The sequence below is a fragment of the Saccostrea cucullata genome, unplaced genomic scaffold, assembly GCF_032062105.1.
Source record: "Saccostrea cucullata isolate Sc308-1 unplaced genomic scaffold, CSIRO_AGI_Scuc_v1 ctg8643, whole genome shotgun sequence".
Taxonomy (NCBI): domain Eukaryota; kingdom Metazoa; phylum Mollusca; class Bivalvia; order Ostreida; family Ostreidae; genus Saccostrea; species Saccostrea cuccullata.
The window spans coordinates 1-25,919 of NW_026925557.1; the positions used below are offsets into that span (position 1 = coordinate 1).

At 33.6% G+C, this 25,919-nt stretch overlaps 2 protein-coding genes across 2 annotated transcripts; one reads left to right on the forward strand and one right to left on the reverse strand.

The window, feature by feature from the left end:
- The first annotated feature begins 17,974 nt into the window (after positions 1 to 17,974).
- On the forward strand, positions 17,975 to 21,971 carry LOC134269209 (baculoviral IAP repeat-containing protein 3-like). Its single transcript, XM_062751428.1, has 6 exons — positions 17,975 to 18,669; positions 19,341 to 19,516; positions 20,016 to 20,061; positions 21,220 to 21,333; positions 21,423 to 21,509; positions 21,698 to 21,971. Exons 1-6 carry the CDS (start codon positions 18,330 to 18,332, stop codon positions 21,910 to 21,912), a joined length of 978 nt encoding a protein of 325 aa, XP_062607412.1. The 5' UTR covers positions 17,975 to 18,329; the 3' UTR covers positions 21,913 to 21,971.
- Positions 21,972 to 24,184: 2,213 nt separating this feature from the next.
- On the reverse strand, positions 24,185 to 25,777 carry LOC134269210 (phospholipase A1-like; the record flags this gene model as incomplete). Its single annotated transcript, XM_062751429.1, has 3 exons — positions 24,185 to 24,530; positions 24,635 to 24,748; positions 25,646 to 25,777. Coding segments are annotated over 3 exons (485 nt in total), but the record flags the coding sequence as incomplete, so codon positions are not given.
- Between the last annotated feature and the right edge of the window lie 142 nt (positions 25,778 to 25,919).

The window sequence follows — 25,919 nt, forward strand, 5'->3', positions numbered from 1 at the left end:
TTTTTTAAAGTCCCCTTAAGGAGTAAGGGGCCTAAATTTTCTTTATATCTCAAAAATGAGAAAGTAATTTGAAAGTTGTTGAACAAAAAGTATCAAAATCATGAGACTTCTGAACTGAATATGAAAAAGCTGTTTATTTTTGCTAAGGTCCCATAAGTGATTTTGTTAAGGCTGGCTTTAATTTTCTATGTCATAACTCAAAATAGGAAAATCATTATTAAACCTCTGAATAAGTCATCAAACATATGAGATTTCTTATCTCATCTTATCAAGAATCGGACGGAAGACCCACTCGTTGCTCGCAACGAGATCGTATTAGTTAAGGTCTTCCGTTTCCAACGGAAGACCTTATTGTTTTCGTTCGGTTTCTTTTTCCCTATTTTTTATTATTATTATTATTATTATTATTTTTCTTCCAACCGATTTTGTGCACGCGAGTTCTCGAAATGGCTCGTCCGATTTATCACCAAACTTTCAGATCTATAGATATTCATCTGAACCTTGATGGAAATTTTTCTTTTTGATGATCGTCACTTCCGGTCGTGAGATATGGACGATTTTCTGATTTTCAGAGGGTCGGCTTGTCCAGGAAACTCCTCCGAAACGACTTAAGATATTGACTTAAGATTTTCAGTGAAAGTAAAGGAAGGTTTAGTGAGTTGTAATTGGGTCTCCAAATCTTTCTAGCGCAAAAGGCGCCGGAGCTCGGTAGGGCCCATAAAAATACCTCAGAAATATCTCGCAAAATTTGACACATTTTGTTTCATATCTCCGTACCCGTTCATAATTTGTTAAAGCATATTGAAGAAAAAATGTGCAAAATCACAAGACCTTTCATTTGATATCAAGAAAAAGGGGCTGACCCCTAAAATTAGGGGCTCAGAGGGGTCGAAAGTCTTTTATCTATAACTCTCTAATGATCAATATTTTGTGATACATTACAGAAGCAAAAGTATTTATCTTAACGATTTGCAACAATATATGATAAAATTTTGATCATATGTTACGTAATTAGGGGTCAAAAGGGGCCAGAATGTCAAATCTTTGACGCTTTATATCTCTAAAAAGAAGAATATTTTGATAAGCAATATTGAACAAAAGATGGTCAGAATAATGTTCTCAACAATATGCATACTTTGAATTTTTGTAAAACGGCCCCATTAAGGACTTGTAGGAGTGGCCCCTAAATATTTCCATAAAGCATATCTCCCAAACGAAAAGAAATCTCTGAATAAGTGTTGAACAAAAAGTCTTTAAAATCACAAGACCTTTCATTTGATATCAAAAAAAAGTGGCTGACCCCTCAAATTAGGGGCTCAGAGGGGCCAGAAGTCTTTCATCTTTAACTCTTAAATGATCAATATTTTGTTATGACATTACTGAAGCAAAAGTATTTATATTAACGATTTGCAACAATATATGATAAAATTTTGATAATATGTTACGTAATTAGGGGTCACAAGGGGCCAGAATGTCAAATCTTTGACGCTTATTCTCAAAAGGGGAATATTTTGATAAGCAATATTGAAGAGAAGATGGTCGGAATAATGCTCTAAACAATATGCATACTTTGAATTTTTGTAAATTAAGGATTTGTAGGGTTGCCCCTAAATATTTCCATTTAGCATATCTCCACAACGAAAAGAAATCTCTGAATAGGTGTAGAACAAAAAGTCTTTGAAATCACAAGACCTTTCGTTTGACATCAAGAAAAAGGGGCCGACTCCTCAAATTAGGGGCTGCGAGGGGCCAGAAGTCTTTCATCTTAAACTCTTTAATGATCAAAATTTAATGATGTATTTTAGAAGCAAGATGTTCATATTAACGATTTGCAACGATAAATTATAAAATTTTGATCATATGTTATGTAATTAGGGGTCACAAGGGGCCAGAATGCAAATCTTTGACGCTTGATATCTCGAAAAGGGGAAAAATTTTGATAAGTAATATTGAAGAAAGGATGGTCAGAATAATGTTTTAAACAATATGCAACCTTATATTTGTTTTGCTAATAGCTCAAAAACGAAAAATCATTTCTAAACAGTTGTTGAACAAAAAATGTTCAAAATCTTAGGATCTTTAAGATGAGATCCCGAAAAAGGGGCTGGGCATTCGAATTAGGGGCCAGGAGGGGCCAAAAATCTTTTTTCGATAACTCTTTATCAGTTAATATTTTGTAATACATTACTGAAGCAAAGATGTTAATCTCAACCATCTACATCTAAATATTATGATTTTTATGACGTATGGTTCATAATTAGGGGCCACAAGGGGCCAGAATGCTAAATCTGTGATGCTTTATATCTCGAAATGGAGAAATATTTTGATAAGCAATATTGAACAAAAGATGTTCAAAATAATGTCCTGAATAATATGCAACCTTTCATTTTTTGCTTAACGTCCCCATTAAGGAGTTGAAGGGTTGGCCCTTAAATATTTCTTTTGCTAATAGCTCAAAAACAAAAAAAGAATTCCTGAATAGTTGTTGAGCAAAAAATTTTTAAAATGTTAAGAGCTATAAGATGATATGAATAAAAAGGGCCGATTCCTTAAATTAGGGGCCGTTAGGGGCCAAAAGCCGATTTTTTTAGTCTTTAATGTTCAATGTCTTTTTACAGATTGTGGTAAATCATTATTTTAGAATGAAAATCGCAATCAAAATCTTATCTCCTCTCATCAAGAATTGGACGGAAGACCCACTCGTTGCTCGCAACGAGATCGTATCTAGTTATTATTGTTTTTTTTCTTACCGATTTTGTGCACGCGAGTTCTCGAAAACGGCTCGCTCGATTTTCATGAAACTTTCAGGACTGATAGAGCATGGAAAAAACTAGATATATATTTTTTAGTTTTGATGACGTCACTTCCGATTTTGAGATTTCCGCGTTTTAGTGATTTTCAGAGGGTCACTTTGTCCGGCAGTTTTCTGAAAAAAACACTCAACACAGAAGCATGAAATTTTCAGTGATGCTAGAGCAACCTTTGGAGAAGTAAATTTCGTATATCACAACCACCGGAAGTACGGAGTGCCGACGCTCGCTATGGCCCGAAAATAGTCCTTTCGTGAATTTCAAAATTTTTGACACCTTTTCTACGATATCTTTTTACCTGGAAATATTTTATTAAAACATGTAGAACAAAAAAAGTATAGAATTTCAAGATCTTTCAAATGATACCTCGGAAAAAGGGCTGGCCCCTTAAATCAGGGGCCGAGAGGGGCCGAATGTTTTTTCTTTATATCTCAAAAAGTATTTAGAATTTGTAATACGTTAAAGAAGCAAAGTTGTTCGAAATGTTAAGCTTAATCTATTGGAGTCGTCAAATTACGTCCGGCGTCGTCACTTCCGGCCAAACCGGAAGTAGTCGGAAAACGCGTTTTTTTTTTTGCCGTTCTTGACAAGTTTTTGGGTTACATATATCTCTGGGAGCATAAAAAGTAATTTTTCCGTCCATCGTCGTCACTTCCTGTCAAACCGGAAGTAGCAAAAAATGGTTTATTTTGAAGGTTTTGATGCAAAATTTAAATTATAAAGTCACTGGAGACTACTTAGCTCATTGCTTTCTTTTGTTCTGTCACTTCCGGCACTTCCGGTCAAAACCGGACGGAAGACCTACTCGTTGCTTTGCAGCGAGCTTTGCTCTAGTTATTATTATTATTATTATTATTCTTTTTTTCTGCACAAATTTTGTGCAGAAGATTTCTCAGAGATGGTTGGATGGATTTGCTTCAAATTTTCAGGGATGTTGCAGGATAATCTGAAGTTTATACCGGCTGAAGGATTTTGTGAAAGTCACTTCCGGTCTAGAGTTATCGCCCTTTTATCAAAATTCAGAGGACCACCTTGTCCGTTCATTTTCTCGAAAACGGCTTGAGCTAGAGCGCTGAAATTTTCAGTGATGATAGAGGACATGTCCCCATGTTACTGGGAGTTTGGATAGTTTCCGGAAGTACCTAGTATGGAAGCTCGGTAGGGGTCAAAATTTAGGACACGAATCACGAGTGATTTTTGGAGACATTTTGCATCATATCTTATAAAGTATAAATATTTTGTAAGAACATACTGAACATCATTTGTGCAGAACAACGAGATCTTTCAAATGATATCAAGAAAAAAACGCTGACTCATCACATTAGGGGCAGAAAGGGGCCAAAAGTCTTTAATCGATAACTCTTTATCAGTTAATATTTTGTAATATAATACTGAAGCAAAAATGTTTATCTCAACAATCTACAGCTATGTATTTTAATTTTTATGACGTACGGTACATAATTAGGGGCCACAAGGGGCTTTAATGCCAAATCTTTGACGCTTTATATCTCAAAAGTGAGAAATATTTTGAGAAGCAACATTGAACAAAACATGTTCAAAATCATGTTCTGAACAATATGCAACCTTTCATTTTTCGCTAAACGTCCCCATTAGGGAGTTGAAGGGTTGGCCCCTAAATATTTCTTTTGCGAATAAATCGAAATCGAAAAAGAATCTCTGAATAGTTGTTGAACAAAAAGTGCTCAAAATCCTAAGAGCTTTAAGATGAAATCCAGAAAAAGGGGCTGGACACTCAAATTAGGGGCCAAGAGGGGCTAAAAGTCTTTTTTCGATAACTCTTTAAGAGTCAACATTTTGCTATACATTAATGAAGCAAAAATGTTTATCTCAACAATCTACAACTGTATATTATGATTTTTATGTCGTATATTACATAATTAGGGGCTACAAGGGGCCAGAATGCTAAATCGTTGATGCTTTAGATCTCGAAAGTGAGAAATATTTTGACAAGTAATATTGAACAAAAGATGTTCAAAATCATGTTCTGAACAATATGCAACCTTTCATTTTTTGCTAAACTTCCCCATTAGGGAGTTGAAGGGTTGGCCCCTAAATATTCCTTTTGCAAATAACTCCAAAACGAAAAAGAATCTCTGAATAGTTGTTGAACAAAAAGTGTTCAAAATCCTAAAAGCTTCAAGATGAAATCAAGGAAAAGAGGCTGGACACTCAAATTAGGGGCCAAGAGGGGCCAAAAGTCTTCAATCGATAACTCTTTGGCAGTTAATATTCTGTAATACATTACTGAAGCAAAGATGTTTATCTCAACCATCTACAGCTATATATTATGATTTTCATGTCGTATGGTACATAATTAGGGGCCACAAGGGGCCAGAATGCTAAATCTTTGACGCTTTATATCTCGAGAATGAGAAATATTTTGAGAAGCAACATTGAACAAAACATGTTCAAAATCATGTTTTGAACAATATGCAACCTTTCATTTTTCGCTAAACATCCCCATTAGGGAGTTGAAGGGTTGGCCCCTAAATATTTCTTTTGCAAATAACTCGAAAACGAAAGAGAATCTCTGAATAGTTGTTGAACAAAAAGTGTTCAAAATCCTAAAAGCTTCAAGATGAAATCAAGAAAAAGGGGCTGGGCACTCAAATTAGGGGCCAAGAGGGGCCAAGAGTCTTCTATCGATAACTCTTTCTCTTTTAATATTTTGTAATACATTACTGAAGCAAATATGTTGATCTCAGCCATCTACAACTATATATTATGATTTTCATGTCGTATGGTACATGATTAGGGGCCGCAAGGGGCCATAATGATAAATCTTTGACGCTTTATATCTCTAAAGTGAGAAATATTTTGAGAAGCAATGTTGAACAAAAGATGTTTAAAATCATGTTCTAAACATTATGTAACCTTTCATGTTTTGCTAAACGTCCCCATTAGGGAGTTGAAGGGTTGGCCCCTAAATATTTCTTTTGCGAACAACTCGAAAACGAAAAAGAATCTCTGAATAGTTGTTGAACAAAAAGTGTTCAAAATTCTAAGAGCTTTAAGTCGAAATCAAGAAAAAAGGGGCTGGGCAGTCAAATGAAGGGCCAAGAGGGGCCAAAAGTCTTCAATCGATAACTCTTTAGCACTTAATATTTTGTAATACATTACTGAAGCAAAGATGTTTATCTCAACCATTTACAACTATATATTATGATTTTTATGTCGTATGGTACATAATTAGGGGCCACAAGGGGCCAGAATGCTAAATCTTTGACACTTCATATCTCGAAAGTGAGAAATATTTTGAGAAGTATTTTGAACAAAAGATGTTCAAAATCAATTTCTGAACAATATGAAACCTTTCATTTTTCGCTAAACGTCCCCATTAGGGAGTTGAAGGGTTGGCCTCTAAATATTTCTTTTGCTAATAACTCGAAAACGAAAAACAATCTCTGAACACTTGTTGAACAAAAAGTGTTCAAAAGCATGAGATCTTTCAGATGATTTGAAGAAAAAAAGGGCTGATCCCTTACAAGAGGGCCAAGAGGGGCCAGAATTTGAATTTGAATTTTGAGATTTTAACGTTCAATATTTAAAAAATACCATCACGGCAGCACAATCGTTTTTCTTAAGAAAATTATCATTGTAAAAAAATCTCAATCAAAATCTTTTCTCATCTCATCAAGAATCGAACGGAAGACCCACTCGTTGTTCACAACGAGATCTCATCTAGTTATTATTGTTTTTTTTCTTACCGATTTTGTGCACGCGATTTCTCGGAAACGGCTCGATCGATTTTCATGAAACTTTCAGGACTGATGAAACATCAATCAAACCTGATATATAATTCTTTATTTTCATGACGTCACTTCCGGTTTCGAGATTTCCGCGATTTAGTGATTTTCAGAGGGTCACTTTGTCCAGCAGTTTTCTCAAAAGTGCTTTTAGATAGAAACGTAAGATTTTCAGCGATGATAGAGCAAGATGTGCTGATGTGACACACACCTTTCTTATTCTCCGGAAGTGCAGCACGTTGGCGCTCGCTATGGCTCGAAAAAAGACCTATCGGGAATTTAGAAATTTTTCACACGTTTTTGGCAATATCTTTTTACACGTTAACATTTTGTAAAGACATATAGAACAAAAGTCGTGAAGAATGTCACGTTCTTTTGAAAAATATCAATGATAAGGGACTGGCCCCTATAAAAAAGGGCCAAAAGGGGCCAAAAGTTTTTCTTTTATATCTCAAAAAGTATTTAGAATTTGTAATACGTCAAAGAAGCAAAGTTGTTCAAAATATCAAGCTTTATCTAATGGCGTCGTCAAAATACGTCTGGCGACGTCACTTACGGTCAAACCGGAAGTAGTCAAAAATTGCATATTTTTGCAGTTCTTGACAGGTTTTTGGATATCATATGTCACTAGAAGCTTATATCTTAATTTTTCGTCCGTCGACGTCACTTCCGGTCAAACCGGAAGTTGCCAAAAATGGCTTAATCTAGCAATAATTAACATGGATTTGGAGGATTAAACCATTTTGGAACTTCATTACTCTTTATTTTTTTAAATGAAAGTTACTTCCGGTCAAACAGGACGGAAGACGTACTCGTTGCTTTGCAACGAGCTCGTTATTATTGTTTTTTTTTTCTTACCGATTTTGTGTGCACGATTTCTCGGAAACGGCTCGTTCGATGCTTATGAAACTTTCAGGACTGATAGAACATCAAATAAACCTGATATATAATTTTTTGTTTTGATGACGTCACTTCCGGTTTTGAGATTTCAGCGATTTAGTGATTTTCAGGGGATCTCATTGTCCATCATTTTTCTCGAAAATGCCTTAAGACAGAAACATGAGATTTTCAGCGATGATAGAGGTGCCGCACGTCGGCGCTCGCTATGGCTCGAAAAAAGTTCTATCAGGGACTTAGAAATTTTTGACACCTTTTCTGCAATATCTTTTTACATGTTAACATTTTGTAAAAACATATAGAACCAAACTTGTTGAGAATGTCACAATCTTTCGAAAGATATCAACGATAAGGGGCTGGCCCCTATAATAAAGGGCCAAAAAGGGCCAAAAGTTTTTTCTTTATATCTCAAAAAGTATTGAGAATTTGTAATACATCAAAGAAGCAAAGTTGTTAGAAATGTCAAGCTTAATCTAATGGGCTCGTCAAAATTCGTCCGGCCGCGTCACTTCCGGTCAAACCGGAAGTAGTCAAAAATTGCATATTTTTGCCGTTCTTGACAGGTTTTTGGGTAACATATGTCACTGGAAGCTTAAATCTTAATTTTCCGTCCGTCGACGTCACTCCCGGTCAAACCGGAAGTAGCCAAAAATGGCTTAATATTGCATTAATTAATATAGATTTGGAGGATTAAACCATTTTTGAACTTCATTACTCCTTTTTTTTAAAATGAAAGTTACAGATGCACTTCCGGTCAAGCAAGACGGAAGATCTACTCGTTGCTTTGCAACGAGCTCGGCTCTAGTTATTATTTTTATTGTTTTTTTTCTTACCGATTTTGTGTACACGATTTCTCAGAAACGGCTCACTCGATTATCATGAAACTTTCAGGAATGATAGAACATCAAACAAAGCTGATATATAATTTTTTGTTTTGATGACGTCACTTCCGGTTTTGAGATTTTTGCGATTTAGTGATTTTCAGGGGGTCAGTTTGTCCGCGAGTTTTCTCAAAAACGGCTTAAGATAGAAACTTGAGTTTTTGAGCAATGATAGAGCAATGTCTGTAGATGTGACATACGCATTTCATTTTTACCGGAAGTGCTGCACGCCGACGCTTACTATGGTCCAAAAAAAGCCATGTCGAGAATTTTAAAATTTCTAACACCTTTTCTTCGATATCTTTTCACAAACAAATATTTTGTTAAGACATATAGAACAAAAGAAGTGTAGAATTACATGATCTTTCAAATGATATCTCGAAAAAAGGGCTGGCCCTTAAAATAAAGGGTCTAAAGGGGCCGAAAGTTTTTCATATATATCTCAAAAAGTATTGAGAATTTGTAATACGTCTAAAAAGCAAAGTTGTTCAAAATGTCAAGCTTAATCTATTGGAGTCGTCAAAATACGTCCGGTGACGTCACTTCCGGTCATACCGGAAGTCGTCAGAATTATTTTTGCCGTTCTTGACATATTTTTGGGTAACATATGTATCTGGAAGCATAAAACTTAATTTTCTGTCCGTTTACATCACTTCCGGTCAAACCGGAAGTGACCGGAAGTAGCCAAAAATAGCTTATTTTTGAAGGTTTTAATGCAAAATCAAAATTATAATGTCAATGGAGACCACTTAGCTCATTTGCTTTCATTTGTTGACGTCACTTCCGGTCAAAACAGGACGGAAGACCTACTCGTTGCTTTGCAGCGAGCTTTGCTCTAGTTATTCTTTTTTTTCTTACCGATTTTGTGCACGCCATTTCTCGAAAACGGCTCAATGGATTTTAATGAAACTTTCAGGACTTATGTAACATTACTTGAACCTGATACATATTTTTTTGATTTGATGACGTCACTTCCGGTTCGGAGATATTGCCGATTTTATGATTTTGAAGGGTCAGGTTGTCCGCAGACTTTCTAAGAAATGGTTCTAGATAGAATCATGAAACTTTCAGGCATGATAGTCCTAAGTCTATAGATATGCGTAAGGTATTTCATTTTTATAGGAAGTGCCGCACGTCGGCGCTCGCTATGACCCGAAAAATGACATATTGCGAATTTCATAATTTTAACACCTTTTCTACGATATCTTTTTACCTGGGAATAATTTGATTAAACATATAGAACAAAAGAAGTGTAGAATTCCAAGATCTTTCAAATGATATCTCGAAAAAAGGGCTGGCCCCTAAAATTAAGGGCCTAGCAGGATCGAAATTTTTCTTTTATATCTCAAAAATTATTGAGAATTTGTAATACATCAAAGAAACAAAGTTGTTCAAAATGTCAAGCTTTATCTAATGGGGTTGTCAAAATACGTCCGGCTTCGTCACTTCCGGCCAAACCGGAAGTAGTTGGAAAACACGTATTTTTGCCGTTCTAGACAAGTTTTTGGATAATATATGTCTCTGGTAGCATAAAAATTAATTTTCCGTCCGTCGTCGTCACTTCCGGTCAAACCGGAAGTAGCCAAAAATAGCTTATTTTGAAGGTTTTGATGCAAATTGAAATTATAAAGTCACTGGAGACAACTTAGCTCATTGCTTTCTTGTGTTGATGTCACTTCCGGAACTTCCGGTCAAAACCGGACGGAAGACCTACTCGTTGCTTTGCAACGAGCTTTGCTCTAGTTATTATTATTTTTCTTCTTGGGAAAATTTTGTCCGCGAATGATCTTGTAAAGTACACATCCGATTAAGGGGAAACCTTTTTAGGATAAGTAGGCATGTTATGTAGATATGCAGAACGAAGGTCATTTTGTGCGCACGTGCTTGCAAGAGCGCGCACGTGCAACACGTGAAATGACCAATATACTTGAAATTGCCGAAACTTTTACATTTTTTGATGTAATGCTTTGATATTTAGAATATATAGACATATTATGAATGTTGATAAGATGACATTGTCAACATGCCATTTTGCGCGCACGTGCTTGCAAGAGCGCGCACGTGCAACACATGAAATGACCAATATAATGGATATAGCCGTAACTTTTCTATTTTTTGATGAAATCTTTTGAAATTTATAATGTAAGTATATATTAGTAGCGTAAACAAGTTGACATGATCAAAAAAGCAAGATCTCACGCGCATGCACGTGAGCTTTGCTCTGATTGGCTGAAACTAAAGTCTCTATATCTTTCTTGTTTTTCGACGAAATCCTATGAAATTTTGAACATAGCCATGCATTAAGATATCCTACAATATGATATATAGCAATTATCATGAAAACACGTGCATGCACGTGTGCTGCAATCTGATTGGCTTAAATTTTAAATAGCTATAACTCCTTTGGTTTTCAACCAAACAGGATGGAATTTGGAACATAGATAGATATAATGAACTTCTACAAGAAGGTATGGTCACAATGCACATGCATACACGTGCGTGTACGTTCGCTGTAATCTGATTGGCTGAAACTTTAAACAGCTATATTTCCCTTGGTTTTCAACCAAACGGGTTGGGATTTAGAACATAGATAGATGTAAGGGACTTCAACAAGAAGATATGGTCACCATGCTCATGTATGCACGTGCGTACACATGAAATGAGATAAATCAAAAATACACTTGAATGAGCGTATTTTTTAATACTTTTGGATTAAATACTTTAATATTTAGTATATAAAATATATATAGATTGTGTAGACAAGATGATATGGTCATTACGCACATGTATTCACATGCGCACGCTTGCAATGCTAAAATTTGAATGAACTTGGCGTTGTTAAAGTCTCAAATGCATATATTTTGTCCTATTTAATGAAGCTGTTACAGGGAATATGGCACCAAAAGGGAGTTGGGAGCGTTTGGGGAACATCTGTAACGGTCCCCGTTACAATTAGCACTAGTTACTAATGGATTGTTTCTGATAAATATCACTATATTATTGAAAAAAATAGAAGAAGAAGGTGCCGATTGTTTGCATTATATATACTTATCATACCCCTCCCTTAAGTCTTTTGGGGGCAACTTGTTTGCCAAATTGAATTGAAATCAGATGAAAACTGTGGGAGAAGTAGCATTTTGAAAGTATTTCAAAGAAATTTCTTTTTTAATATCCATGACAACACCGTTCATCGAAATCAAAAACCGATGCATTAAATTATGTATCTTAGAGTAGTCTACTTGTGTGCCAAGTTATATTGAAATCAGACTAAAACTGTAAGAGATGTAGCGTTTTAAAGGAATTTCACAGAAATATTTAGTAACCATGGCAACATCGTTCATCGAAATCAAAAACCGAATTATGTATCTTAGTGTAGTCTACTTGTATACCAAGCTATATTGAAATCAGACTAAAACTGTAGGAGGAGTAGCATTGAAAAGGAATTTCACAGAAATTTCTATTTTTAGTAACCATGGGAACTTCGTTCACCGAAATCAAAAACCAATGCACTTAATAATGTATCTTAGTGTGGTCTACAAGTGTGCCAAGTTATATTGAAATCAGACCAAAACTGTAGGAACAGTAGTGTTTTAATGGAATTTCACAGAAATTTCTATTTTTAGTAACCATGGCAACATCGTTCATCGAAACCAAAAACTGATATTCTAAATTATGTATCTTAGTGTAGTCTACTTGTGTTCCAAATTATACTGAAATCAGACCAAAACTGTAGGAGTAGTAGCATTTTTAAAAATTGTTTACAGACAGACGGACGGACGACAGACACCTTTTTATCGCATAAGCTCTTCTGGACTCTGACCAGTAGAGCTAAAAAGAAAGAAAAAAAATAGGTAATGACTGATTGTCATCGGTTGAAGCAATTGCAACTGCAATTGCAACTCCGCCACCCCCTTATTAAATCTTAGAATTTGGATTTAAAGGACACTCTACACCAATGCAAAACGTTTTTTGGACATTGAGAAAAATATATTATATAAAGGTGTTAATACTGAGCTTATCTATTTTATATAAATTTACTATGACATTTACCCATAAAAAAAAATACATGTAATTAACACGTTCAATTAATTTATCTTAGTCTTTTAAACTTAAGAATACTTGAATTGATTACAGATTGAGAAATATACTGTGATTTTTTTTTTTTTTATAGAATTTACATCTAAGGGTAGATCACTTTAACTGCAGAAAAATACCACAGAATCAGAATGTTCTTTTTTCAAGAGTGAACGAAAAAAAACTTGTTCCAAATATTTCTTATGCTAACCCTAATGTTATCAAATTTCATGACTTATTAAATTGTAAGGATACTAAAGTTATTTTTGTGCTTGCCAAATTTTGTAAAATTTCGTTGTCAGTAATATGTTAATATCAATACCAAAACTACTATGTAACAAAGGATATAAATACATATAGTTTTATTTTGTATAAGCAGAGGCCTTCTTTACTTTATTACTTGAACTATACATGACAATAATATTAGTACCACTAATTCGTTCATGCATTCTTGTTTATATGTAAAAATCTTGTATTATTTGTATTCATATATCCCAGTTGGGGTCTTTGTCTTAAATAAAGACTTGAAACTTGAACCCTTTCGTGTGCAGTAATTATACATTATCTCAAAACCTTGACATTGTGACAATCAAAGATTGTTTACAATCTAATTTTAGCAGGGGGGGAATACCAACTCTAAATATATATACACAATTCAGTTTTATTGATAAACACTCTGAACAGCTGCTAAAGACGTGTTAGAGCAAGGCGGAGGAAACTTTCAAGTAAGTAAATGATATTGAAGTTAATATCGCAAAGAATAGGGAATGCTTTGAAGAAATATATAGTACTCTTTTAGCTAGACGTCTCTTTTATCATGTTAATAATTATACCTGTTTCAACATCATGAATATTTCGTTATTTGATTCTCTTATGATTTTCTTAACATTTGCTTTATATCGAGAGTTATACATAAATATCTGTTTTAAAATATAATTCTAAATATACTTTTTCATGCAAGGACTTTAATCAAATCGATCGAGATATGATCTGCATATATATATATTTTTCTCTTGATAATGGACCATAATTATCTGTTTGCATAAATTGCTATTACCTTAAGATCAAAGTTATAAATAGATCCACTGTAAACCTTTTTAGTATTCTTAAAAGTTTTTCAAAGGAAAGTCAAGCACAATTGATTTAAATAAGAGGGTTTTCTCATGCAAGCGAGGTCATGACTTGTTTTATAGGATTTTCATATGCTCGAATTACACAACTACAGGAAACGTACATTTAAAAAAAAACCCTTGTTGTCCCCGGAATCGGAAACTTACTCATCAATTGATCATTAATCACGTTTTGTCAGTGCGATGTCGGTAAAGCCAACAAGAATGAATCGATAACTTAATAAACAATAGATATCATTCATATTAGCTAGGCTGATTACTTTTGCATGTTTTGAGAAAGTATAAATATAGTAACTGACGGTGCCAGTAAATAACTTGGATATGCTAATGATGATAAGGTACATCCTCCCGGACAATCAGAACAAAACATGTAAATACAAAATGTAAATATCCACTCTGTTCATTGTATTGTAACCTAGCTTGACCTGTTGTATAGAGAGGGTATTTATAGGCTTAAGCCTGTTGCCCAATCTATTCAGTATTATATATACTGAATAAATATTGTTTAAATCAACATGTATACTCGTTTAAAATATATAAATTCTTTGATCAATATTCTGATAATTGTACATGTAGAACATGTATACTAATAGAATATAAACCGACCTGTTATAATTCATAAATTGATAGTAATGAGAGTTTTCTGTCTTCACTATTCCTCAGGCATGCAATATATTATACAATACATATAATTGCTGTTTTTTTTTCAGTCATTACGATGATTTAGCCATCTGAAGCTTCGAAGATAGCTAAAATCATCATTTTGACTGAAAAAAAACAGCAATGATTGTTTTATTATATGATTCACTGATAAAATGATATACTAGTAACTCGATCATTACAAGAATAGTGTTTGCATTTGATGAAATTATAGCCAGTCACAAAGAGAGTTCTAAGCAGCGTTAAAATGTAAATATTTACATTTGCAAATGTTTTCCTTTATATAACACTACTGAAAGCAAGCGTATTTATAAATACAGGTACGGGGTCAAGAGGTCATAGATGTGCGTATGGATAAACGTTCGACGTAATTTCTCAGTGACGTCATAAAGGGTCGACGCGCGTTCAGTGGATTACATACATGCCGTTGGGTTTGAAAAATAATGCATTTCACACGTTAAAAGTCACAATCAGGCAAATTTAAAGTATGAATAAGTCACAAATGTAAATATAAGTAATAAGGTATCATTTATCCCAATGAAACTCAAAAAATGATACCTTATTTCTTAGATAAACCTTGCCAGTCGTAAAATGATTTGAAATGTTTTAAATCTATTGTAGTTGCCATAAATAGATATAATATCAGGCTCTTGTAAAGGATAGATTTTGAAAGGAAGGTATTATCATGGAAAACTGACAGCTAAAAAATAAAAAAAATGCTTAGTAAAAGTATAAGAGGAGGGATCCCTGCATCACCTCCTACCACCCTCACCCGAAAATATTATATTCTCTCATTCATTTTTGTTAACATGTTTTGTTCACATGGAATTTCCCGATCTATTTTTAGATCAATGTAGAGAAAAAAAATGAATCCTTATACATGTGTATTTACCTTAACGTCACGTGCAGGTAAATGTAACGTAGCATTTTTTCCACAAAGATGGATCTCACCCAATCAGAAAGATAGGAATTATTCAATCATATAATAATTTTATTTATTACATTGGTTGCACACCTTGGGCATATATGTATTTTCTCTTAGGCATATGTTTATCAGTTTAGAGAATCAATTGTAAACTCATATTTTTGAGCTAGAGTTCAGTCAAATGAAAAGAACCATTTAAGGAGTTTCTAAACTTAATTGTACAAATATTAAAAAAAAGTTCTTTATAGATTCATTGATCTAAGAATTGTCGATTATATTTAGGCATCCGTCAGACAAAGTAAACCTAGGAATGAATCACCTTTCATCCAGGCTGAATCACAATATTAAACAAGACGGAGAAAAAAAAAACAAAAAAAAAAAAAACAAAACTTTCTCATTACAACAGTGCCAGGAGTTTTAGATATGAGTGTCAATATGTAAGTTTACAGTTGGCAGATGATGTTTACTCGATCGATTTTGAGTATTATTATGTATACCTATTTACTGGCTATGAGAAGAATAACAAGTTCATAAGACCCCAATGCAGCAAATATTTCCCGAGGTGCAATCAAGTACCCACACTTTAGCTAGAACCACCGACCTTTGGGTTACTGGCCCCACGCCTATGGTCATAAAAGGTGAAGTTCAAGAACAGTCATAAAATCTATAAACAATACAAATATGCGGAGAGAGTGGACCTCTGAAAATTTCAAACGTGGGATCAGGTGCTGAGAAGGAGTAAGCACCCCCTGATGACCTTTCACACCCCATATAAGCCTTATATATTATTCGGTAGACGGAATATACATGTAGTAGTCATAATCAGTGTCAAAAAAGGCCTAACGATTGGTACGAAACAAATCTGTCAAAAAATAAGACCGAATGATACGTTATGTTTTGCTAGCAAGGCCATCATAACAATCATCGATTTTACAAAATGCCGACTTAAACGACATGAACGAGGTTATTGGAATCCCTGTAATATCAACTTGTTGTGTACTCAGTAGTAGCATGCCTCGCCTAAAAATTGATCGTACGCAGAACATTTTCTCGAATCGCTTAAAAAAGAGAGGCATTTGAACACCATAAGCAGGTGAAAGTGGAATATTACTACCGGGTATTCATATATAAGGACAGTTGACGATGAAAAAATCATCTCGTTTAGTATGTCATACAATTTTAAAAGTTAATTCTCTCTAGTCAGTAAAAAATCCAAAAATCAAACAGATGTGGTGTCTTTTATTTCAAGTTCATTTGGATATATCAAGTCAAGTTACTGGTATGTGCACGTCAATTACATTGATTTGTTAATTGAAAGAAAAAAAAATCGTCGATATATACCTGGTATCTGAATGTCGCATCAAACGCCTCTGCTCGTGAAGAAGTTTTTTTCCTCAATAAATTCTGCTTTATAGGAATCAGAAAAAGGTTAGCTAATAAAACACGTTTTGTACCCATAGGATTTCCAACAGTTGGAAAAAAATGGTATCTGAAGACTGCACGAAGATTACATAGATGTTGTCAATGAAAAACTAACGTCCTTTTAATTTCATCTTTATTATACTTTTGTGACCAATCAGGGTTGTTCCTGACCTCTGTTTTGATTAGAAAGCAGTTGTCTATGATATCAAAAGTCTCGAATTGAATTTATCCTGATGAATTGTTGTATTAAGTGCAGGAAAAAGTTTTGAAGTTATTGTGAAAAAATTCGTGATTTAAAATTTCTGAAAGATTTTTTTAATTTTCGAAAATTCCCATCTCATATTACATGTTTATGTATTTATTATAAAGTAATTATAATAAAAGTAATTATTAATTGCGAAAGGTCAAGTTTATTGTACTGTTGCTATGGTATACTGTGGTCCTTTATTAGCTTGACATAATTTTGAATACCTATTTAAAACTTCTACATTAGAGGGAGAAAACTCTACTGAGGCGTTCAACTAGACATTGAGATAAACCGACAGATTGATTGATTGATTGTATACTGTTTAGCGTCCCTCTCCAGAATATTTCACTGGTATGGAGACGTCTCCATTGACGGTGAAGGGCTGCAAATTTAGGCCTATGCTCGGCACTTATGGCCTTTGAGCAGGGAGGGATCTTTATTGTGCCACACCTGCTGTGACACGGGGCCTCGGTTTAAACGGTCTCATCCGAAGGACCGCCCCTTTAAGTCGCCTTTTACGACAAGCAAGGGGGGTACTGAGAACCTATTCTAACCCGGATCCCCACGGGGCTAAACCGACAGAGAACAAGCAATTAAGAAAAGTCACTTTCATTCATATGTCGATTTGATATATCTCAGTGAACGTGAAATGAAAGACACCACAGACTCAACTAGATCTTCTTCATTATTGAATGGTTTACTAACTAAAGACAATAAACCTAAAGGATCAGATAACAAGTAAATTATATGACAAACAATATGACATAAAGTCAACTGGCCTTATATATTTATGTAGTAATATTTCAATATCACCTGTTTATGGTGTTAAATTTTATGAACTTATTTTAATACACAAGAGCATGTTCCCGATCAAATTTTAAACAAAGGCAGGTTACTGACAGATAAGTTGATGTAAAAAGGATTTCAACGACTTTGTGTAAAGTCGGCAATTTCTAAATTCTATTGTCGACACAGTGACAATGTTAGCATATCATTAGGTTGTATTTTGCCTGACTTGTTTCATACCAATTGTTAGGCTTAAAATGGCTGGAAAACTTATTAGAGATGGAAGGCAGTTCTACTTTCTATTAGTAGAAGAAAATAAAAACTAACTGTAATTTTAATTTTTTTAATGTACTGTATTTTTTGTTTATTTTTCAGCAAAACGAAAATAGAATGACATAATATTTGGAAAGATGATATAACGTCTATAAATGGGAGTGGTTATCTATAACGAAATCCAAAGAAGTAAACCACAGCGGTATTGCATGTGGTCAAGTCAACCAAAACATGAAAATAAGTGCACTGGGTATCACAAAGTTTACAAAATAGTTAAAATAATCAACGTACTCAGGGACTTCCGGTTTGTGCCTAGCGAACAGAGACCCTCGACTTCAGAAGAGTCGGGATCGGTAGACAATTCCTTGTATTGACTTATATACAGTGTTGCTTTGGTGCAGGCTTACATATACATACTTTTTAGCATATAATTTTCATCAGCAAAATTATAATAAAGATGATGCACAGTAACTGTAGTGAACCTGATTGCAGTTTATGGTATAGTCGTCACCAATCACAGTCTACGTCATATGACGAGTTTGGAAGTGGCGCGAATGTTCCCGATAACGCCACAAGAACAAACAGACATGTACCACAGAATTTACCTTCAGAAGCTCCAGGAGGACATACAGCAGACAAGGCTCTGAGACTAGCAAGAGAATACGGCATCAATACATCTAAACCAAAGTACCAGCAATACGCTGTAAAGGCCACACGCCTCAACACTTTCGAAAACTGGCCTGCGTTTTTCACCCAGAAGCCAGAACAATTGGCAGATGCTGGGTTCTTTTACTCGGGTATGATTCTTATAACCAGGGAATTAACTCTTCACAGATATCATGTATTTAATGAATTGGTTTGTATAGAATCAATGTATACTATACGTCATCTCGGAATGTCAAATACACGTATATTGTTTGTATATATGTAAGTCTCTTTTCTTCCGAATTATTTCGCCACAGGTTCTGCCATGAAAATAAAAAAAGATTTAATTTCTTTTCGTTAAATCTCGGACAGTAACATTATAGATTTGGAAGCGAGTTTAACATTTCATTGCACAGAGCTTTGTCCCCAATTTTTTTGTTACAAATTAGCAGTAAACATGCAGTTCTTAATTCCTTATTTAATCAGAAAATCTTGTAGCCTACACGTTAAGAAAAAAACTAAAACTAGAAAGTTTAACAACGTAGTATCATTGTACAGGAGACGAGCTTTTTTTTTTTTTAAATCATAGCTGTAGAAAAGTTAATAACCTGAAGAACTTGTCTTTCCATCTATTTGTTTAATCAACTATGACGATAAATGCATTAAAATGCCCAAACATAAATCTTACACAGAGATTCATGGGGTTGGGGTGGGTACTGAACTTAAATTTATTGAAATTTAACAGTCATGATGCCTATAAAGCTACTTTTACTACATGCAATGAAAGTTGTGTTTTATATAATCATGTCCTAATATTTTGTAGGAAAGAGTGATGCTGTCTTCTGCTTCTTCTGTGGTCTGGGTTTACAGGAATGGGAGGAAGGGGACACGCCGTGGGGAGAGCATGCGCGGTGGTCTCCTGAATGTGTCTTTGTAATCAATGTCAAAGGTCATGACTTTATCGAATTAGAGAAGCTGCGGAACACGAACCCAGATGAGGTAAGTCTATTTGTAATAATGAAAGGACTGTGAAATCTTTATAATAGTGTTTATATTTGAATGTAATATGTCCAAATAGTATTCAATGTTAAAAACATAGTAAATGATGTATATTACCAGAAATAAGTGTTTGTATCAGTGGTAAAAACATAGTATGCGATGTATATAGTTATCAACAGAAATAAATGTTCGTATCAATGTAAAAAAAAAATAGTATACACGATGTATATTGCCAGAAATAAATGTTCGTATCAATGTTAAAAACATAGTGTATACGATGTATATTAACAGAAATAAATGTACATATCTGTATGTAATATCAGTTATTCTGAACATTGATAATAATATTGGTAATAATATTTTATTATCAGTGATATGATACTTATATTCTTATTCATGGATAAAGTAGAGGTGATAATGTCTTACTTCAGTCAAATGACCATTATTTCAATGGTTTCCTCTATAACATTGAAACCGATGTTATTAACTTCTTTTGTAGTACTTTGCAAGAAGGGAATTGTACTCCAAAGACGATAAATCTCAAGGTATTTAAAGAAACTTGTAAATAAAGTACATGTATGAAGTATTTTTTTTAACTAAGAATATGCATACAGTTTTTTTTAAAAAAGGATGAAATGAATTAAGTTTATAATTTTCTAAAATATTATTCAAGGAATTATTCGGAGAAGACATATTTGTAGATATCGTATATACTCGCCTATAAGTCGGTTGTATTTTTTGACGTTATTTTTGGGGGATTTGCTATTGACCCGCTTATATAATAAGTCGGTACAATTTTTTGCCAAAATCGGGTGACAATTTCAAGTAAATCAATTGATGTTTTAACCTGGTTTCAATTAATATTTTTCGAAATGATATTTAATCTTAAATTATTAAACAATAAGGCAATGCTCACTTAAAATACAAATAACTTTTTTTAAAATATGTAAAATCTTGTACTTTATATGTATAATCTAAGAATACATAAATATCATATATTATATCCAGACATTTTCTTCGATAATCGTCGGAAATGCAAATAAAATACTAAATTTCAGCCTCAAGAAAAATATCTCTTTATGACTCGCCTATAAGTTGGACATGGACTTTTAGACCAATATTTAACTTCCAAAATACCGACTTATAGGCGAGTATATACGGTAATTATAACAAAACAATGTTGTTTACGTAGCGATATAAGCCATTATCACCTGGATTTTGATTTTTTGCCTCCCATTTGATTGGATACACAAGAACATCTATGTTCAGACAATTTTTAAAAGAAAGAAAGCTTTTGACAAATAAGTTGATGAAACAAGGATATCAACAATATTTTTTAAAGTCATCATTTTGGAAGTTCTATGGTCGGTATATGACCTTGTCAGCAAATACAATCAATCAATGAGTCGATTACTGACTGTTTTCATACTTATTGTAGACCAGAATTCCCCTTTTTATTTTTCAATTTTTCCTTTTGGCCAATAATGATAAAGAAAATGCATACAGCAGGTGTGACTGGTCGACAGGGGGTGCTTCCTTTTCCACGGCACCAGATCCCACATCTGACTTTTTTAAAGACACGTGTCGCTCTCCTGATTTGTATTGTTTCAATAGAACTTTGAATTGTTCAACTCTCCATATTTTATTCCCGTTGGCCTTTTCATTTTTTGTGTATTTACTTTTTTCAATTTCCAATATTTTAGGAAAGTCAAAAATTGATACTATGAATAGTCCAGCGATTCAGAGCTTGCTACAGAACGGGTACGAGGAATCAGTAGTTAAACAAGCAGTTACGTTTTTCCAGAAGCAGAACAGAGGTAAGTCTTCCACCAAAAATAAAGCAAATTCAATAAATTTCCAAAAAAATTTCGCCATCATAATTTGACCTGTGCTGTTGACATTGTAGGGAAATCCTTTTCAGCGAAGGAACTTTTAGAAATAATATTTGATATTGAAGACAACAATATTGTTTGTGAAGAATTAGAGAAGAAAGGTAAGTTAATTAATTTCCACAATTACAAACTCATCATATCACATGGATTCGCCTAATCCACCATTCCAGATGAGTTCAGAAAAAAATTCTAATTTTTATTCTTGAAAATTTCTATTTTTTATTCTGAAAATAACATATAGCATTAGATAAAATTGTAAAGTATTTTACAATTTATTTTTTTCTTCTAGACGACCCAGTTGTTCAAACAGACAACCTTGTGATAAAAGAAAATGAAGAACTCCGGAAGTCGACATACTGTCGGAAGTGTTCGACTGGTTTTGCTTCGGTCGTCTTTCTTCCTTGTGGACATTTGTGTACATGCACTGACTGTGCACCATCTATTAAGCATTGCTTGTTGTGTGATCAGTTCATTAAGGGCACAGTTCGCACTTATCTGGCTTAGTATAATTATGAAACATTTGCTTGACATTTTTTATTTTGATAAAGAAATGGAGAACCTTCTGAAACGGGCGTTTACATACTGTTCACTTTAAAATTCTTATGTTTCTTTTTAAAAAAAAAACTAATATGCAAATAATTATACGGGGAAATGTAATGTAAATGACTATGAAACTGTATTGCACTTAGTGTTGATGGTCTTTTACGAGGGGTGATCAAAAAGTTCGCGAACTATCTCTATATCTACAAAACCACAATTAATTCAGATTAGAATAAAATTTGGTACACACATAGCAAGATATATAAATAACGTATGCTGTATAAAGTTGCTCCTTGTTTCTTTTATGGAAGTAATTCAATTAGTTCGCTAAGTTTTTGATCATCCCTTGTATACATTGTACTACAGATAGTGTTTACAGACGGTCATACATATACATTTGTATTAGATGGAGTTTTATTGATGAACAAGGCAATGCATTATAGACAAAAGGTCAACATATACTGCAATTCCGATTTATTTCAGGTAGCAGTATCTAATCACTCTCAAATAACATGATATGTACTGCAGTATTTTGTTTTAACTCCTTACAGCAGATTTATATCTAACTTAAACAAAATACTCACCAATTGTCCAAATTTGTCTACTTCATAATTATTATATTCAGATCCACATTTACGAATATTAATTTCTGAAGAAAACAGGGAAAAGAGAAATCCCTTTTAAATGATTATGTCATTTGTATTGATCTTATTCATTAGAACTTGTATAAGTTATAATTAGTACAGTTATATTTTGTTTTGTATAATGATGGTTTTATCCTAATGAGGAAACTCAGGAGGACAGAAATGCTGTACATGTTAGAATATTTTTTTTAATAATGATAATTAAAGTTTTCTGATTCCGGATTCAGATAAATCTTACATTAAAATTAAGATATACCACATATTTTGTTCTAAAAACTATAAGAGGGTGTCTTGCGATATGATTTCAAAGTTCTTTTCTTTGCATCAATTAAATATGTCATATTTACTTGTTAACTAGTATTAGAGTTTTAGCTGTATAAATTATAACTAATTAGGCATTTAAGGAATACATATCACAGATATAGAAAAGTTACTGTCTTGGATGAAGGTACGTGGGAAGATAAGTAAATCCTTTTTATCGTATTGTGTATATTTTATTGCTTTTATAATTATAAGTTTATGCGGTGCATATTTTCATTTCAATAAATGATACATTGTTTTTGTATGGTTTTTTTTTTCTACGAGTTATTTATTTCCATTATTCACCATTTTGGAGGTCATAATAATTAAATAACCTGTTAGATATTTGAAGAAAAAATGTGAAAAAAATATCTAAATTTAGGCATCGATTATTTAAAAAAAAATCTTTTTTATTTAACTATATAAATTTTGAGCAGAGCGAACACGTACATCTGACAACAGAGATGGGATCAATAGTCATGAGTGAGTAAGCATCCCATCCGGCCAGTCACACCAACAGTGTGCTCCTTATCATGATCAGGTACACTGAGAAATCTGTACACTATTCAGTGTAAAACTAGGACATAAAAATACTGTATGAAAGACGCAGGTCAACATTTGACTTAAAGCATTGCAAATTAAATTTGCTAAAAAGGTTATTGTACGTATACGTCAACCATAAAAAACAATCAAGGCATGAATAAGGAAAGTAGAAGTCATCACATTTATCATAAAGATATCAGTTTATCATTAATATATTTTTCTAGTAAAGCATTCAAATAAGAAACATATATCAGATTCAGTAGGTCCTTTATTTCGAGATCAATGGGATATATAATATTTGAAACTTGGGATTATCAATTGATAAAAACGTTCTTTTTAATGTCAATTTGAAGGTCACAACAATACTACTTGATTTTTGTGGAAGTTTTTGAATACATTCTGCTTAATATAAATAAGAGAGGGTTTGCAAAGAATGAGGCGCAAATTATGCTCAAGGAGTTCTAATGGAAGACATGGTCTCCGATATTTTCAAAGAGAAACACGAGCACCCTGTCAATATCAATATGAAAATTTTGATATTAGAAAGAGAATTATGAGTGAAAGAATAAAACAGACTTTAACGAACGTATATATTTCTTCAAATGAAAAATAAAAAAAAAAAAACCTGTTTCAAACCTTAATGGTAACCGTATGACTACACACTTGTATATAATTCTACATTTTGCAATGTTAATTTAAAGTGCTATTTAGTTGAAGGAATTGTTGAAACATAAACCCGCAAAATATAATCTGATGCAAGAAAAAGAACTTTATTTGGGAGAAAACATTGATATGATACTAATGAAAAAGAAACATCTCAAACATCTGGTACGAATGTTCTGGTTTTCCACATAGCTTACTCAGAACCATCAGTTCTACAGTACGGGAAGGCTGTGGCGGTTACACCGTAGTATGTTCCCTTGGCGCCTTTAGTGGTGTCGTACCCCCAGAACACACACTTGGTACGGCTACATTTGGATGCCAGAAATTTCTTAAAGGTACATTCACAGGCTCTTAACTTACAGTTGTCTCTAATAGATTCTACGTAGTACGCCACTGCTTTTAGATGTCCACAGGCTTTTCCAAAAGTCGCCTCTGAAGAGATAAAAAAGTAGATTAAATTAAAGATCCCCAAAGGAATGTTTTAATGTAAGCATAGTTAGTCCATTATAAAAACCAGTATGTAAATGAGATCTTACTTTTAAGCTTATGGATCCTGACGGGTTTTTTCGGGTTATAGGTGCACCCTGGTTGCCGCCTTCCGCCATTGACGTAGATGTCCAGATGGCCACATGGTCTTCTCATTCCATAACCTTCAAAGATGAAGTCTCTGTAAGCAACTACCAGTTGAAGGAAATACTGTAGTCACTCCTCTATTAATCTGTCTGTTCTAAATGGTTTTCAGACACTTTCTACAAATATACTTATTGAGTGAAACAAAAGTTCATTAAACAATACAAAATAGGAACAGAGCCAACACAGACCCCCAAATCATCGGAGATGGGATCAGGTGCCATGGAGAAGTATGCATCTCCTGCCGACCGGTCATACCCGTCGTGTGCTCCTTGTCATGATCGGTAAATGACAGAAAAACCCGTAGTCACTGCAGTGATTTTAAAACAATAAAACTTTCATTTCGTGTCTAAAGGAATTATGGTTCATGCAGATAATAATTCATTGATAAGGTACTTGCATTTTCCAGATTTGATATAAGTAAATTAAAGTTGGAGGGTAACATATCAAATGTGCCCTTTTGTGACAAAATGACGACCCTTGCGAGATTATATCTTTTATAATGATAGAAGTTCAACAATTTATTAAATAGGTTTAGCATTCCAAGATATTTATTGGTTCCATCACATGATATAAAACAGAATTCAAATACTACATAGAAGAGAAGAAATCTGCTTTCGCCCTCATTTTAACATTGTAATATTATGGACAACGTTTTATCTATTAAAAATATCGATTTTCATTACTACGTTTATTCGATATATATCTGAACTCCCACACACAAAAAAGTTTAAATAGTAATTTAACAACAAATTTTATGAAAAAGATGATGACTTCAATTTTTCCAACGTCAAATCTCCTTATAACGGTAGCAATATACATTCATCACTTACACATGAATTTTATGGAAGATAAAATGAGACAATACCAGGTAACAAAATCATATCAAAGTCCGTCACCATATTATAAATACTCACCAAAAGGTCTAGCGTCTGTATGGATGATGTCCACAAACTGGGCACTTCCTTTGTTAATTGCAAACGTAGAGTTTTCAAACAAGGGACTTGCTGGGTCCAATCCTATATAGTAAAAATTCAAATAATTATTGATATGGACTTTTTAAAAATATATTTTGGTTGATTGATTTTTGTTGAGCTTGTGAAAACTATATATTTTTTTCATTAAATATGTAATGTTTGAAATAAAGTGTGTCTAAAAAATAAAATTGACATTTAAGATACAAAAAAAAAA